The sequence below is a fragment of the Diospyros lotus genome, chromosome 15, assembly GCF_014633365.1.
Source record: "Diospyros lotus cultivar Yz01 chromosome 15, ASM1463336v1, whole genome shotgun sequence".
Classification (NCBI taxonomy): domain Eukaryota; kingdom Viridiplantae; phylum Streptophyta; class Magnoliopsida; order Ericales; family Ebenaceae; genus Diospyros; species Diospyros lotus.
In genome coordinates this window covers 3,895,660-3,915,192 of record NC_068352.1, presented here as the reverse complement: position 1 = coordinate 3,915,192, position 19,533 = coordinate 3,895,660, and the positions used below count along the sequence as shown (strand labels likewise).

General features: G+C 35.5%; 1 protein-coding gene across 1 annotated transcript in view; it reads right to left on the bottom strand.

The window, feature by feature from the left end:
- The window catches only part of LOC127791433 (disease resistance protein RGA5-like), a 32,126-nt gene extending 18,282 nt beyond the window's left edge, over nt 1–13,844 (bottom strand). The window contains exon 1 of the mRNA XM_052321309.1: nt 13,753–13,844. Coding sequence (XP_052177269.1) covers nt 13,753–13,779 — 27 coding nt within the window. The 5' untranslated portion in view covers nt 13,780–13,844. The remainder of the gene's footprint in view (nt 1–13,752) is intronic.
- Nucleotides 13,845–19,533: the final 5,689 nt, after the last annotated feature.

The window sequence follows — 19,533 nt, the reverse complement described above, 5'->3', positions numbered from 1 at the left end:
GGGTACAGCTACGACAACATATAAGGTAATTTATGATTTTATTAATGATAATTGGACTCGTTGGATTTTCACTTATTGCCAGCACACCGACGGGGTGGACTTGCCCGAGTGCCATGGGAGTGTAGTGAAGACTACTTGACGTGGTATTATCGCATTACGTATCAGTTCATACAAAACCCTTCACATAGATCCAGGTTTGATAGAGGTGATGAAGATAGAGTGACCATTGCTGATGTGGTAAGATTAATTTTGTAATTGTAATTTTTTTAAATATATTATGTTTAATTTTTTTATTTTTAAAATAATTGTTCTTGTAGCGCATTATGGCATCATTGTCTCCTCTTAGGCGCGTCATATTAGGTGGATCCACTCAGGATGTAGATGCGTGGAACGAACATGTCTTCAGTATATGAAATTTTAACTATTCCTACTGGGTCTTCTTCTACTGGGTCTTATGCATATACATATCCCGTGGAGCGTCTTCTAGTGTGTACGAACACCGACGGTGGTTACATGATCACCTCCAGCATCAATTATAAATCCACCACCTACGAGTTCAGATCCACATCATTCAGTCCCAGACCCCCTCTCCAGGAACAAGAAAAAGGACTGATAGAGATTAGATTTTTATTGTAGTATGAGACTATCTGTATTTAGTGCAATGTCAGTAATTACTCTTTTAGAATATTATACTTTATATAGTTTAGTTATCATGTGTTTGTTATTATTTATGTATTTTGTATTTGCATAGATTGGTATGTATGCCAACCTTTTCCTTTTATTGAAAACGTATATCATAATAAGTTGAAACATAAATTTGTGAAAATAATAGTCACAAATAAATCTTAGTGACAATTTTTTTAAAAAAATTAAATAATATCTTTTTTTAATGTTTATATACGAAAGTGTTTATGACAATACCTTGGATTAAAAGAACGTATTTTTTTATTTTATTTTAAGTAATTGACTTAGTAGTTGTCACGGTATTACTATACCTTGTTTATGAAAATTATTAATTTATTTAATTAATTACTATATTTGTCACTTGAAAGGCTTAATTTATACTTATGGTGGTGTGTGAAAAGAATAGTTTATTCACCATGGCAAATATAGAATCATTAAGATTTTCCAACTAGAGTATAATATATGAAAACGTATTATATAAATTTAAAGCTCACGCCATGAAATTAAATAATTAAAGGTCTATTCTATATAAAAAAGGAATATAATATATATATTAGAATAAATTACACTTATCCCTGGACTTACTGTAACTGTGCAAAATATTATTCTACTTATTTTAAAGCTAATAAGGTAATGGTTAATTGTGTAGATTGACTATTTCCTTAATTCATTTAATTGTATGTAGTTTAATTACCATGTGTTTTTAAAATTGAGACTCTTTTATATCAGACTCTTTTAACATAAACTTTAATTATGGATCAATTAATCAAATACATCTTATGGCAGATAAGATATTAGTGCAATATAATCTACAAAATAAAATACGAAAATATATACAAAGTATAGGAAGGCTCAGATATGGGCAACAAATCACCACTTAGGTAACTCCAAAAATAAGACCACCAAGTCCCAACGAAACCCAAGCCCGAATCACCCAACTGTCCTCCTCTCTCAGCCGAAAGCATGGCTAACATACGTAATGGGTTGGGCTTCTCCATCTCTTGAGCAAATGGACTTATGCCCATTTCTTCTCTAAAGAAATAGTAAATGGCTTATGGACTTCAAATTGGGCTGCCAATAAGTGGCGATATGAGTTAATATTTCAATCACGGGCTAAAGCCTATGAAGATTAAACTTGCCCGAAAAATCATCATCGCCTTGGGCCTTATTTGGAAACACAACCTAAGAATCATGTGTCAGATAAATCAAAAACTTCCTGTGTTGCGACATCTTGACCAACTAGAGATAAAAATGCCTGAATTCTAGATATGTATGGCATTTCCCAATCACGTGTATTATCACATCGAAATCTGTACCAATTCAATGCGACGAGAGGAATTAATGAGTTTGGCTTAAGGAATACCTGATAAATGACATATACAACAAAAATTGTTGTTAAAATAAATATATGAATAAATAACTATATAAACAAATAAATAATAAAATAAGCAAGAATACCTACACAAAATGATAGTCATTCATAAATCCTATAGTAATCATCCTGTGTTGTAATGTTGGAGGAGGAATCGATCTGAGTGGAAGATATGTAAGACATTAGATCCGTGACAAATGCACCAATACGACATTGTATTTTGAAGCAATTAAATGGCCCATGTTAGGTAAAGTTATCCAATGCTCGCATGACGCAATGTCATCAAAGCAATACAATATATGTAATAACTTATCCACACGCATGTCTGATCCATATAATTTCGTATACATCGCACGGAAAGATTGCAACTCTCCTATCAGACTAAAACAAATATCTCTCCAACTGTGCTTACTCATACCAAGTAACCCTGCTATCGCGCGAAATCCACAATGTCCATCTGATTCTACATTAACAATACTATGCACGAACGACTGTATTTGTGGTGGGAAACAATCATCATACCCCTTAAGTCGGTTGGTATTTCTCTTCGATATCCATGTTGTTAGGGATGTACTATCTTGATCAGATTGAACTATTTCAAACAAAGACGGATCACGTTTGGTGGATGTATCAACCTGAATTTTCTTCTTTGATGCTGGCTTACCTTTCGTCCTAACTTTCATGGTTGGTGGCTGTAGTGAAGTCGTGTCTGGATTAACTATTTCTCTCAACTTTTTCTTTAATACTAGCTTCACTAGCTCTGGTTCTGAATAAAACATTTTATATATACTCTCCATCTCTGGCTCAATCGTTACCTGCGATGGCACACTGTCATAAGCTGACTGTACTACTTGCAACCTTGTCCAATGAATATGCACAGTTGACAAAGGAATTGGTCGTCCTTGTACCATGAACTCTGCAATTTCACATGCACAAGGTAAACCATATGCGGTTCTAATCACACATCCACACGAAACTTTGTCTAACCCAATTTTATGAGCAAGTTGCGATTGCATTAGCACCATATTCAATGCACTTTTCGATATAACACCTCGCAATTCTCTAAAAATTACTGGCTTGAAGTTATGTTGCACCAACGTTAAACTTTTTTCAAACGACCCCTTAATCTCTACATGTTGCAACTCAATAAGACTATTGATAATTGTCCATGATGACTCTAAGTCACCTTAAAAAAGATCCAAGATGTCTTTTCAACTTTGCATGTGCACTCTCAGCCCTGTTCGTAATAACGTTGCCAAAATGCATTATTCTATTTGTCCATGCTGCAACAAATTTTTTCTTATAATCATTCAATCATATCTTTCTCACATAATTAAGTGCACCCTCATATGCATGATACTCAAGTGTTAACTCATACAGACGACGTTCATACTCATCCTTAGTCGAAGCAAAAACAACCAGGTTCCAACTTAACATAAATTTCTCCCATGTCTCATTTCTATCAAATAATTTCTTACATTTAGCGAGCACTTTTTTGATATATGCCACCTACATAACAAGGTGCTCATGGTTGGAAACACTTTCTGTATTGCATTCATCAATCCCAATTCTCTATCATTTACAATTACTCCTGGATACGTATGAGTCATTAGAATTTTTAATTTCTCTATTGCCCATGTGTAATTATCCTCATATTCATGATCCATAAATGCAAAAGCAATAGAAAAAGTTAGCTCAGTTGATGTCACACCAACGATCTCTAGCAGTGGATACTTATATCTATTAGTTTTGTATGTACAATCCATTATTAACACATGAGGAAATGTTTTAAATAACTCTATAACCATCGGATGAGCCCAGAATAAGTATGTGTACAATCTGATAATCTATCACTTCTATGCCACTCCACGTAATTACAATCTTTCAATTTTTTCATCAAGTGTTGTATTTGTGATCGACCACCTTTATCCATGACTCTATATCTTTGTCGTGCATTATATATAGTTTTGATGGTACTCACATTTTTTTTTATTTTCTACCTTTAACGTCATCAAAATATTTCTAGACTTCACAAGATTGTTAGACATTGTTATCATAATTTGTTTCTCTTTCTCTGTAAGTCGACCAGCATATGAATGACCCTCAAGTTGAGCTGCTGGTAAATGGTTGTGCAATCCACATACAACTTTCAACATCCAGTGTTCATTTGATAATTTAACACCAAGTAACTCAAATGGACAATCACACTTTTTAGAACCTGTCGTCCTACGGTTTGTTTCTCCTATTGTCTCATCTCCTTTTTTGATGATTTATACTTTCCACTCCGTTCACAAGCAAGACGAACTCTAGGTTTTCTTCCTATACCCCCAGATTCAGAACTCTTTATAACAATAACCATTCCATTTTCTTTTCCAACTGTTTTAACCCATTCAATGAGTGTCTCTCTGTTACTAAAAATCTCATTACTAACAAAAGTTTGACTAGCATCAAACGAAACGGCATTCTCATTCTGAAAATTCTCTATATTTTGGTCATCAAATCCCTATTATCAAAACAAAAATAAGATACATAAATTAAAAATGCACTTTAAACAAAATAAACAGAAGATATTAAAAATTATATTATATTATTTTTAATATTACGGGTCGGGTTGGGATCGGTTCCCCGACCGTTGCGGGTCGGGAGACCCTCGAGTTATCGACCCATACAGGTCGGGAACCCGAGGGTTCCCCGACCGGTAGCGGTTGGGGAACCCTCGAGTTCTCGACTCGTAAGGGTCGGGAACCCAGGGTTCCCTGACCGTTACGAGTCGGGAACCCAAGGGTCCCCCGACTCGTAGCAGTCGGAGAGGGAGGGTTCCCGTAGCAGTCGGGAACCCTCCCCTCTCCCTACTGTTACGAGTCGGGGGTTCCCCGACCGTTACGAGTCGGGAACTCTCCCTTCTCCCGACTGCTATGAGTCGGGGGACCCTTGGGTTCCCGACACGTAGCAGTCGGAACCCTCCCCCGACTGCTACGAGTCGGGGGACCCTTGGGTTCCCGACTGGTAGTAGTCGGGAACCTAAGGGTCCCCCGACTCGCAGTGGTTGGGAAATTCCTAACAGCGGGGAAACTCGAGTGCAAAGCTCGGGTTTATTTGATATTCGGGCTTTAATCTAACTTTTTGATTGCATTTTCTAATCATTCTAGCATTTTCATGCAGCAATCTAAAATTAGAAATAAAATGAGTTACCAAAATATTTACCTGATGATTTACGGTTTGCGCTTCATTGTAGTTCACTTGCTGTTCATTGTGCACGACCTGCTGCTCATCATCTTCTCCATAATCTTCTCCATAAAATTCTTCCCATCTCATCAATTTTTTGATATAATCTTCCATTATAGAAAAGTTGAATAACAGAATTAAAACTAACAAAAACAAATCAAAACAAGAAGATAATCGCTCTGAAGATTGATAATCGCTCTAAAGAAATCTTCAGTGAAAGTGATCGCACACAAATTTTCAGTGAATGTGATCGGCTGTGCGAAGAGTAAATAAAAAGAAAAAGTAGTTGGGAGAAATAAATTGTTATGTAAGGGTAATAAGGATTTTTTAATGAGGGGTAATTGGGGGCAATAGCTGACTGGGCTGTGAAGAGTAAATCATCGGGCTGCCAATAGAATTTCCCAAAACGAAAACACGGGATAAACTATAAATTTAAAAAATATAAGAAAAATTTTATAAATATGATTTTTAATATAGTAAATTATAAAAAATAATTTAAATATAAAAATTTATTTTCAGTAATATGCAATGTGCCATAAAATTAATTTAATTTTGATAGAAATAAATTAAAAATAAAATACCAAACAAAAATTAAACAAAGGACATAAAACACAAAAAAAAAAAAAAAAACGCATACACCTCCAACCAAACACGCCCCAATTGGCTGTCTCCTGTCTCCCCCAAATTCAATCGCATTCGCATATTGTAGGTGCTAGCAATCCAATGGGCGACGCATACTGCTCGGACTGCAAGAGAGCAACAGAGGACCGGCGACCGGAGGTGGTGTTCGACCACTCGGCCGGGGATACGGTGTGCTCGGAGTGCGGTCTGGTGCTGGAATCGCACTCCATCGACGAGAAGTCGGAGTGCTGGACCTTCGCCAACGATTCCGTTGACAACGACCCCGTCCGTGACTCCGTGTCGGCGGCCCGACGAACCTGCTCCTCACCGATGACGGCCTCTCCACCGTCATATCCAAGCCCAATGGCGTCACTTCCGAGTTCCGACTTCCTGTCCTGTTTCCTCGGTCGCTGGCAGAACCGCGGCTCCAACCCCAGAAAGAAGAAGAAGAAGAAGAAGAAAGAAAAGAGAGGGAAAATGAGGGGGTTCGGCCGGCCTTGTGGATGTGTGGGGCGTGGCCGCTGTTGCTGGAACTCTGAAACGCGTTTCTGTTTAATTTTAGCAAATTGTGAAACGGCCCGAAAATGGTTTCGGGCCGCTTTCGCCATTTCCAAAACGGGAAACGGTTCGGAAACGCCGAAACGGCATCCCAAACGCGTTTCCGTGCAACTTAGCACATATATATACCTACACACGGTGACACACACAACCAAATTAATCCATACACTGCGTGCAACCCGTCCACTGCACCGAATAAGTATACATCTATATATATATATATATAAGTCATTACTTCGTGTATCACACCAGCACACACACCCTGTGGACTCACGGCCAAAGGCCATTTTTCACAACTCACTATCCAAACTCACACGCACACAGCAGTCCCTCACCCACGGTCACGTTGCTGCCTACCGGTACATATATATATATACCCTTGCACTCCCCAGCCATGGCAGCCACCCGAGAACCTATCGGAACTCCCATTCCCAACTACCAAACACCTTAGCACACCTCACAATCACTTGCACGAAGGCCACAGGGACCGTATATACATACGTATTTAACCACCGAAACCCACTGCTACACGAAGATATATATAACCCGCTGCTATATAAAACGTGTAACAAGAAGAGAGAGGAGGCAGGCTGCGATCGAAGCTCTCCCCTATTCATCCCCTGTAACGTCGTTGTTTCTTCTTCTTGTTCGCTTGCTGCCGCTCGAGCGTCCCTCTCTCTCTATCTCTCACCCTAAAGCTGAATTTATATATAAGGGGCAGTAGCAAGTGGGCACTCCACTACTGCTGTCTCCCCGTTAACCCGATGTAGCGGCCTGGGAATTCGTCCGGCCACGTTTGGAAGTGTACACGAATGAAAGCACACCCACTTCAATCACCCTTTGGCACCAGCACGAACAGGGAAGCTAATTTGGTTTAAATCCTTGTTATCATCATATAATATAATAATAATAATAATAATAATAATAATAAGATATGGATTTATAAAAATCAAAATAAGAAATGGATAATAATAATATTATTCATAGCAATAACAATTTTAATAATAATAATATTAAATATAATAATAATATTGTAATATTAAACATAAGAATATTTCTATTACCAAAAGACATAATAAACATAATAGTTATCAGAGCAATAATAATAGAAATCATAATCATAGCTATATTAATAATAATAATAATAAAATAATAATAATAATAACAATAATAGTATGTGTAATCATACTAATGACAACCATAATAAATAATAATAAAAATAAGAGTATAACAGTAAGCATAATAATAAGAATAATAATAGTAATGATAATGATAATAACACTATTAATATGAACAGTAATAATAATAATATGAATACTAATAATGATATTAACAATAATAATAAAATATTAATAGTAAGAATAACAATGATAATCATAATAATAATATTGATACTATTAATAACAGTATTAATATTACCAATACTAATAATAATAGAAGAATTAGAATGCTATAAAACATAACTAAATCCTCTAACACAAGAGCAACACGTTTGATTGTCGAAGCACGAATAGCAAGTTAAAAAAGAAATAAATTCAGGTCATTACATAGAATTCTACTGAAGTATTAAAATACTATTATGGCACTACTATTCCAGCGTCGTCAGCTCTCCCTTGGATCAGATTTTGATTAATGTCTGCATCATAGAGTATTCCTCTAATGTTCTGACCCTTCCTCAATAACATCTTCCAGAAGATGCACCATAGGAATACCAATAGCTGAAACTTGAGGCAGGACATACTCAAGTCTAGTTGGGATATAGGGGCCACGAGAATCCACGAGAATATAGAGCAAGGTCAAAAGGGAGCAAGAACCACAAAGTAGAAATACAGGGCCAAGCATATGTTTAGTTAAGCGAGTAGGTCTATCTCTTTCCATCTTCACCCACAACCATCTTGTTGCAGATCGAAGAGTTGTAATTCTTGGGTCCCATTGCTAGGACAACAGAGCACCCATAGAGTAGCATATTAGAACCAACCAAATTTGACTCAAAACGAAGAGAAGGATATTCAATAGACTTCAATTGGAAATAAAAATGGATCTAGAACTTGCAAACCTCAACTGAATGCATAAACTCTGAGAGGCCTAATGGATAAAAAGTTGGTCAATACGAAGGTGAGATTGGAAAAGATATAGAGCAAATGGGTTTTGATTCTAAGGGGTGTAAAAGAGGGAGAGAAGATAGATGATGAAAAGTTATATGTTGTGTGATATCGGGTAATTTGAGCTTACGAGTTACTACATGTTGTCACATAAACATTAATGTGTTACTTTATAATGAATAACTCGTGCGCTAACTATTTATGTATTACATAAAGTGTCAAAATTCTATTTTCAAATTAAGCTACAAATCAACCATTTGAATTAGCAAATCAAACTCTATTTTTTTTATTTTAAGTTTAGGTTAAACCAACTCAATTTTAACAAACTAAGTTGACTATTACTAAATATAGAAGCAGTTTGGAGGAAGTCCAATTTTAAGTTGGGTGTTGAGCTCTTAAATCTTTGTGTGAGGCCTTCTTTGGTTTCTTAGTCGGTCTAAAGGAAAAAGGCTGATAATGTTAATTCAGATTGCTCGTAGTAGTTATCTTAAATATTGGATATATAGTTAATGTGTCGACTCTTGTTGAGTTAAAAGGCAATATTTTTCTCTATAGCTGCTATGGAAAAAAAAAAAAACTCAATTTTGGAGCGTCCATTTGACTAGTAAATTTAATTAATTTTTTCTTGAGCCAAAAATAGGATTCTTAAGATGTTAATTTGTTGTTACAGCTCATGGTGGGCTCATTTACTTTTTATCTCTTGTTAATGTATTAACCTTATTTGAATCGACCAAACCAACCAAGAACAAGCATAAATTGAGAAAAGAAAAGAACACAAGAATACAAAGCTTTTACGTGTTCGGATCAATAGATCCTACTCACGGTAGAGGCTCCGCCTCTAGTTAATCCACTAATAGCTTTAAGTTATAATCGGATTACAAGATCACAACAAGAACAAAAATGTATTGCAAATACATCAACTGAAATTAGAAACAAAATACAAGAACAAGTATAGAATATATTCTACCGATCTCAAGATCGTGTCAAGAATCTGATCTATCAATTATACCAAATCTCTCACGCCTCAGGCGATTTAACAACAGAGATTAAAACAATACAACCTTACCGTGTGATCTTACCAACAAACCGAAGCCAATCGAACGAGAGAAGGATTTACAAGTGAGAGAAAGTCTCACTTTGAGTGCGTCGAACATAGGGTTTTAAAAGAGAGCAATAGCAGATCTGGTACAATTAGGGCATGAAACTGCCCTTATATAGTAGTAGGCAACCAGCTAGGCTTAGGCAAAACACATGGGCCACATGAGAAATGGGCTAGGCTCATAAAACTGATCTCGGCCCAATGGCTATTTGGCCCACAAAATAATAAGCAGATCAAATATATATACATTTAAATGTTAGCTAAATGAACATAAGATGAAACCCAAATATATAACAAAATGCATACAAACAACACATATCAATTATATGAAAAATACATTTTGAATCATAAATCCTAACAAATTCCACCTTGATTCAAGAATAGATTTAATAGTGGATTTGACCAGAGACCTCTACAACTCTCCCAGCTACAATAGGAGCACATTGAGCAACGACACAGCTTGCTCAAACTTAAACCCCGAGATTGACTCGACTAATACATGCCTCATTTAAAACAACAGAAACCTCTATCAAGACTTCTATAAACAAGACATCAGGGCTAACACTCAGCCTTCCATTAGACACAAAATTTTTTTAAGGTTCCACCTTAAGACTTAACAAATTTTCACCTCAAATTGTACATTATCAGTTTGTTCAGGTAAGTCTAATTCTACAAGGCCATCAATTACTACAAGACCAGGCACACATCAACATCTAGAAACAGTTCCTAGATAGAAACCAGAAACTCAGAACAACTTCCAATAAAGGATAGAGAAAGCAACTTACAACCCATGGGAATCAAAGACACAAGCATCTGTGGGAAACTCTACCCCATACAATAAAACATGATTTATACAGCCCTCTAGGTTACAAACCTAAACAAATCCATTTATGCCTAACATGCTTAACTCTAACAGCTCTCTTATGACCAATGTGCCCTAGCCTTTTAATGTCTAGACATCAAGCCTACAGAGCTTCTATACTTTCATAACCATCAATCAGGTTGGCTGATTCTTCTCTAGCTTTATTTTTCTCAAGATCTTTCTTTCTTTTGAAACACTCTTTCCTTAAGTGACATTCTTTCTTACAGTACCAACAAGTCTTGGTTGTTGAGTATCCTTTTCTTGACCCTTCAGTCATAGGTTTATCCCTAGTGGCATTTCTATTCGCATGACCACTAACTTGCAGTCCCTCTACAGGACTTGACCTATTATCCCTCTTAACTTCAAGATCCCTAGATCTAAGAGCTGACAACACATCTTCTAAGGTCAGAGAAGATCTACCATATTTAATTGCTGTTTTAAGATCTTTACAAGCTTCTGGCAAAGAGTTTAACAAAATAATAACTTGATTCTCATCAGAAATTTTTTCATCAGCATTGGCCAATTCAATTGTAATCACTTTAAATTCATCTATATTTTTCTCTAGGGTTTTTGCAGGGTTCATTTTAAATCCAAACAACTGTTCTTTCAAAAATATTTTATTAGTTAGAGACTTAGCCATATACAAGGACTCCAATTTAGACCATACCTTTGCAGTTGATTCTTCTTCATTTACCTTGGGCAGGACATTATCTGCTAGGCTGAGGATGATCAAGGAAAAAGCCATCTCATCCATGTCCTGCCTTTCTTGGGCAGTCATGGAGAGTTGTTTATCCTTCTCCTCCTTTATTTCCAACAGAGCCTTCGCACACCGATGTTGGACAAACACTGCTTTCATTTTTTTCTGCCACATGCTAAAATCACCATGGCCATCAAACTTATCTACTTCCAATTTAGATGGAGCCATATAGAAAAAATATAAGCAAGCTAAAAAACAGGTTAATCAAGAATCGAACAAGATAAGTAGTCCAAACATACACTTTCTAAATCCTTTTAGGACAAATCAGAATTCAAACACTGATTTTAAAGAAACAACAATTTTGGATTTAAAAAACAAAATCAAGAAATCAATACAATATTAGGCCAAAACGGAACGACAGACTTATTAGATGATAAACGGAATCAAGAACTTCAAAAAGAGTTAGAGAAAGAAAAGATACAAGAGTCAAGCAGATTTGAGCATGCTTTAAATAACTCGAGACAAGAAATTTAAGCAAATCAGAAATCACACATACACAATTACTGAAAAAAATAATGATTATGAAATTAGGGCAAAACAAAACAGATCGCAAAATTAGGGCAAACGCGAAATTCCTTACCCAATCGAAGATCTGAAAAAGATCTTCGTGTTTACCTTTGGATCAGAAATGGTTCGGCCTGGATCTTGAATCCCTAGGGCTCTGATACCACTTGTTAATGTATTAACCCTATTTGAATCGACCAACCCAACCAAGAACAAGCATAAATCGAGAAAAGAAAAGAACATAAGAACACAAAGCTTTTACGTGTTCGGATCAATAGATCCTACTCACAATAGAGGCTCCGCCTCTAGTTAATCCACTAATAACTTTCAGTTACAACTGGATTACAAGATCACAACAAGAACAAAAATGTATTGCAAATACATCAACTGAAATCAGAAACAAAATACAAGAACAAGTATAGAATATGTTTTACCGATCTCAAGATCGTGTCAAGAATCTGATCTATCAATTACACCAAATCTCTCATGCCTCAGGCGATTCAACAAAAAAAATTAAAGCAATACAACCTTACCGTGTGATCTTACCAACAAACCGAAGCCAATCAAACGAGAGAAGGATTTACAAGTGAGAAAGAGTCTCACTTTGAGTGCGCCAAACATAGGGTTTCAAAATAGAGCAATAGCAGATTTGGTACAATTAGGGCATGAAACTGCCCTTATATAGTAGTAGGCAACCAGCTGGGCTTAGGCAAAACGCATGGACCACATGAGAAATGGGCTAGGCTCATAAAACTGATCTCGGACCAATGGCTATTTGGCCCACAAAAATAATAAGCAGATCAATCATATATACATTTAAATGTTAGCTAAATGAACATAAGATGAAAGCCAAATATATAACAAAATGCATACAAACAACACATATCAATTACATGAAAAATACATTTTGAATCATAAATCCTAACATCTCTAATGAGCATAGGGTCATGTTTTACATTAATAAGAGATAAACTGTTTTTTATATTATAAGGTCCAAGTTTAGGGACATTTAAGAGCAATCAATTCTTGAAATACAAGCAAATGATGGTTATTCTTCGGGTGGTAATTGAATGTGAGACTCTTGCAAATTGATGAAGATAATATCTAACGCATATGTATCATAAATAATTTATTTTCTCAACACCAAATATATGATATTCTTAATTTATCATCATTTCATCTATAAGTTTCGGTATGATGAATTTTTCTAGTAACGATAAGATTTTTTTTTTTTTTTTTTCTGTGATTGAAAGAGACATATCCCAAAGATAGTTAACAAGCCAAATTCGAACAATGGAACCTACATACTTATTCGATCACAAGTAGAAAGCTAATGTTCATTCCTAATTAAGCAGGGATGTCTTCCACTTCTTTCACTTCTTCCAAGGATGCGTGGCGGTCGACTTTTTTCCTGAGCAATTTCATTAGGGCGGTGTGGTCAACTCGATTCCCAATCACCACCAGTTTATCCTTCTCTTCCCCTTCAAATTTGACCGACACATTACCTGAAACTATAGCAACGCAAGACTACTAATTAAGCAAACACCATTTCACCAGGGTCTTAATCTTAATATGATCTTGATCAATTACCAGCCGCTTTTGTTGCAATCATCATGGCCTTTGACCGATCCTTTGGGGACTTCATCGTTAACTTGATAACAATCCTTTGCTGCTCCATCAAACCCCATACATGTTAGAAATTGTATATAATGAAGTGATATTAACAAAAAAAAATTGAGTATTTTGACTTCAAATAGGAGGAGAAGCAATGCATCCTTCTCTCCTTAGGGTTGTTTGTGGGTTCGAATGTTATACGGAATTAAGCCAAAGGTAAATCTAGATCTAGAACTGACCCAACAGTAAAGTAGAATCAAACCAAATTTTGTATGATCAATTGGGCCTCGTCCCACAAATTCGAGTCAAACCCTCAAGCATACCTAATATTAGAATGAACGAGAGACACAATACCTTCTTGTCTTGGCCGGCTCTGATCATTGTAAAGTAACAAAGTATATATGATCTGTGAAGTGATTGATATGTGACAATGAAAGTAGGAGGAGGAGAAGTAGGCTCCATTTATAAGTTAGGGCCCGCGAGGGGGTGGGGATTAAAGATTCATTTAATGGGTATGCCAGTTCATGATCATTTGACTTTGGTTGACTTTGGCAATAAACATTAACGTTGCAAGTCTTTGAAGGATATTAAAATCTTATATAGAAAGTCAATCCAATGTTCTGTTTGTTTAAGCTCTGACTTGACTGGGAACGTTTTGACGATCACTCACATGATCACAAAACCTCGTATTAATTGTAACCATTTGCGAATATGCTTCGTGCATGGTCTTCCTCTTCCCTAATTTCAGGAATTCATTCATGTTCGTGTTCGTGTTCATGTTCATGTTCATGTTCTTCCAAAGATATTAAAATCAATGATGATTTTAGTGATATGGTTAGTTTATAACATTGAGTGTTGTTTAGTTCACATAATTACGTGATTGTAGTAGATACTACCCAGAAGATTCTAAGATGATCATTCATTTAAAATCACCATTTTGCCATGATCTTTTAGTTCTTATTTTAGATATCAAATTTTGTTTCTAAGAATTAATTAATGTATGATAGCACTTTATATTAGTCAACAGTTTGGCTATCAACTCTCATGAGTTTATTTTAAATTATTCTTTTTATACCGTTCTTGTTATGCATTATCATTTTTTTAATTTTTTTTTTCATTACTATTATTTTATTAAATATATGATCTGTTACTAATTATAGGAGAAGCAACAGTTGTTGACAATTAATTATTGTACCGAGGTAGAGATATTTTTGACAATAAATATTGATGTGTATATATGTGAATCAAGTTCCAGTCAAATAAATTTAGTGGGAGACTTGGAAGGTAATCCTGAAAAAAACCCAGAAAGAGGCTCTAAAGAAAAAAGACTTAAGGCAAAAGGATCTGTTCAGTGAATATATATTAACCCAATCATGAAGCTCACAAATGACAAACTCAAAAGTGTCACATGGAAAGACTTGACAATAAAACAAGGTTGCAAGTCTTCGAAAGATATTAAAATCTTATATAGAAGGTCAATCCAATGTTCTGTTTGTTTAAGCTCTGACTTGAATGGGAACGTTTTGACGATCACATGATCACAAAACCTTGTAAGCATTTGCTAATTTTGCTTCGTGCATGGTCTTCCTCTACCTTAATTTGAGGAATTCATTCATGTTCCTGTTCATGAACAACCCATAACCCCCCTTAGGCTTAATTACTCTACTTAGTAAATGTTTTATGACATTGAATATTGTTTAGTTGACATAGTCACGTGATTGTAGATACTACCCAGAAGATTCTATAAGATGATCATTCATTTAAACATATGATCTTTTAATTCTTATGTTAGATATCAAATTTTGTTTCTAAGAATTGAATAATGTATGATAGCACTTTATATAAGTCAACAGTTTGGCTATCAACTCTCATCAGTTTATTTTGAATTATTCTTTTTATACCTTTCTTGTTATGTATTATCAATTTTTTAATTTTGTTTTTCATTACTATTGTTATATTAAATATATGATCTATTACTAATTATAGGAGAAGCAACAGTACTTCTTGACAATTATTGTACAGAGAGGTAGAAATATTTTTGACAATAAATATTGATGTGTATCTGGATCAAGATCTGGTCAAATAAAGTTGGAAGACTTAGAAGGAAGTCCTGAAAAAAACCCAAAAGGAGACCCTAAGGGAAAAAGACTTAGGCAAAATGATTCGCCTAGTGAATATATATTGACCCAATAATAAAGCCCACGAAGAACAAGTCTAAACGTTAAAAGATAAAGTATAAGAATAAAATATCACGTGAAAAGGCTCTAGGAGACATTCTCGACTGAGAGGTCCTTAGGAGAGTCTCGAAAGACTCATGTGAAAGGAGTTTAGTAGGGTATTTTCAAAACCAAAAGCACAAAAAGACATCTTTAAAAATTCTTTCAAGAATTACACAAAAGATAAGACATATATAGAAATTCAAATTCAGTCTATTTCAGAATATTAGGATACGGTTATCAACAATCCCCCAACTCCTCTAACTATGTGAATCTTTATTCCACATTCCACAAATGTAAGTCATTTCTACTAAAACAAAACTCTATTAACTTTTTTGAATATGAAAATCTGACTTAAGTATCAAACTGTTTATGTAGAGAATTCCTCACATTCTCTAATCATTTTTTTTTTTCTTGTAGAGTTCTAACGGCTTGAAGAGAATTCTTCGGCATCTAAATTCTATTGTTGTATTTAGAGAACAATAAATATATAGAATATAGAAAAAGATCAAAATGTTACTCATATAGCAATATTTTCCTTATAAAAAAATAATTACCACGTTTTTGTAAGTTTTGATAGTAAATATAGTGTCACTTGTCAATTACACGAAGAAAAGAAAAGGGAATATTTCTTCTCACCTAATCAATTATTCTTTTTGACAAATCATATTTTAAAATATAATATCCGTAAGGTAAAAGGATTTTTGAAATGTCTGAAATGTATCAAAGACACATTTTATATCAATGGTTGAGGTTAATTTTGAATATCTATCAATGAATGAGATACATTTAAGTTCTCGCCCAACACTCATTGCCTTTCACTCTCTCTCTCTCTCTCTCATTCTCTTTCTCATAGACCCACCCATTTTCTTTCTATTCTTCTTCCCTCCCAACACTCATTGCATCTCTTTCTCCCTCTCTCATTCTCTCTCTCACAGACCCACCCACCCACTTCCTCTTTGTTCTTATTCCCGGCCAACACTTACTGCCTCTCTCTCTCTCTCTCTCCCTCTCTTATAGACCCACCCACCTACCCACGCCATCGCCAGCCCCCTTGTCACCCCATCGTCTATTGTCGCCCCTCCCTCCGTCGTTACCCTCTCTCGGCCTAGCCTTGCCGTCGTCGTCGCCCCCAAACACATACATACATATACACATGCACACATATATGCATATACACATAGCTCGACCCATCGCCTTCACTCACTACCTCTCTCTCACAGACCCACCCACCCACTCCATCGACAGCGAATGGGCGAAACGACAAATGCGATAGCAGTAGGGAGAGGAAGAAATGGGTGACGGCGAGTGAGGGGCCCAACAGGTGCGATGGCTGTGAGAGGGGCAAGAGAGACGACGATAGGTGAGGGCAAGAGGCTGCGAGTGGCTGGAAGAGGGGCGATGGTGGTCTAAGAGGCGGTGTGGGGGGGGCGACCGTTTGTAGCTAGTGGAAGGGACGACCGGGATAGGCAGTACTAGCGGTAGAGGGAGTGGCATAGCGGATGGCGCTTGTTGTAGGAGGCGACGGACTACAAACGCTGCTCGCGGCGGTGGAGGGGCGACAATTTGACAGAGAGAGTGGTAGGTTTGAGAGAGAAAGTATGTGTGGGAGAAAGAGAAAGAGAGAGAAAGAGAGTGTACGTAGGAGAAATAATGATAATGAGCGGCTGCGATGAGGAAGAAAAACCAGATCCGGCAAAAAGAAGTAGCGTAGCTGTGACGAGGAAGAAGAACCAGATCTGATGAGGAGAAACAGCGCAATCGCACCGGAGAAGAACTAGCTCCGGCTACCAATAGCGACAGCGGCGACGGCTCCAGCAACAACGACGACTCTCTCCTCCAGCATCCAGCGACATCCTCTTCAATCTAGGTTTGTAATTTTTATTTATGTATTTTATATAAATTTTGTATATATTGAAGTATTAGGTGTTAATTATATTTTGATTAATTTATGTATTTGATTATACATTTGTTTGTATATAAATATTTAATTAATTTATGTATTTGATTATACATTTATTTGTATGCGAATATTTGATTAATTTGTGTATTTGATTATGCATTTTAACAATTAAATTCAAGATATACACACAACAATAAATATGAATTATTTTCTCCTCTAACAAAAGTGATATTGTTGAAAGTTTTTCTTTCAAAATAGTTATCATGGTCTCATTAGTTGTAACATTATTCGCAATAATAGTAGATATCTTCATTCGATATTGTAGCACTCCACTCTTTAGTCATGTTACTACATTGGATTTTGGAATTTTTTGTTAATTACACTTAGACTTAAAATTTTTCAAAATTCCATCTTTACCACCTCATCATAACTTTCTCAATAAAATTTAAAGAAGGTAACTAAAATAACATAGTCTAGATCACAATCTTATAACATAGATGAAATATATAACTAAACCCAAAATAATTAAGATACATCCAAATTTTGGAAAAAAACCATAATCCAAATTTAGCTCTCAAATAAAGTGGATACATTTAACAACATAACCTACAAAATAACGAGGCTAGTCAAAATAGTGAAATCCATCATTGAGCTCTAATTAACCATTTTGTCCTTTCCCTTCTAATGTTTGGGTACTGAACACGTTTGAATATGATGTATTAAATGTTACATCATTTAGTGAGGGTTTAAAAGCATGTTGGGATGTCTTTTATCAAATATATTTGCATAATTTAAAAAGGCATTTGATATCATAAAACTATGAGATTTTATTATAATTTATATATATTTTTATAACCTATATTACTAAACTACTATATAGCAATATATTTGAAATGTTATTTAGTATCGTACCATTTCAGTAACAAATCTAGTACAATATCGACAACCATATAGTATTAATAAATAAATACTCCCATTGTTGATATATTTGGGACAAAATTAACTTGGTTTTTAAATAACACGATTTCCTTCAATAAAATTTGCTCAATTACCCTATTCTAAAGTTTTATAGTGTGGCTCAATAATTTTATCGTCTTTTGAACACCCTCCTTTGTTAATGTCAAAATACAATAATAATGCGGGAGTGGTTGTCTTGAGCCTTTACTATCCAGAGGTTGCAAAACAAAAGACAATTATGAGAGAAGTGTCTCTTGTGCAAGTTCTGCGATACTTAAATTAGTTTTACTCGAAGAATATGTAGAAACAGTAAAAATATAATTTGAGTAGAATAGACTAAAGTTGACAAGTGAAAAAAATATCCATATCTTTTAACATTGTCTATTTTGAATTTTCAAGTAAAGACATAGGAGGTGAGTTGAACATACTCTTATCAGTTTAGGATTCAAAAGGTCCCTTGGAGACCACGTCTTTGAGACCTAGGAAAGACTCCCAGAAAGGCCTCCCAAGGATATTAGGGAGAGGTTTCCAAAAAGTGTCTTCTAGGGTCTTTCAAGGGAATTCTCATGAGGGTCTCTCAGCGTTACCCAAGAAAAGTCCTTAGAAGATCTCCCGAGATTACTTGGGAGAACTCCCTAGAGGGTCCATCAAGGATTGCCTTTTCAGAAAGGTCTCCTGGTGATCCCTTTAGGCTTTATTCTTTCGTGTTTGAGCTCATTTTATTGGACACAACGCCCTTAATTCTAAAAACAAACACTAATAAGTTAAAAATAATACTCTCTTAGCATGTTGAGGTACAATTGTTTTTTTCATTTTCCATCTCATCCCCATTATTGAGAAAATTACAAGCCATCAACTATTCAATTTTCATTTGGCCCAGCAGGTGGTGGGTTGTTGCAGCACTGGGTACACTTTGGTGGCCTAAAATAAGCATTACATATACAACAATATTGTTTTGGTGGACATTGCTTCGGGCAAGTTGCTTAGTAAAAAAATTGTCATTTAATTAAACATCGAATTAGTATTCAATATATATATATATATATATAGTAACTTAAA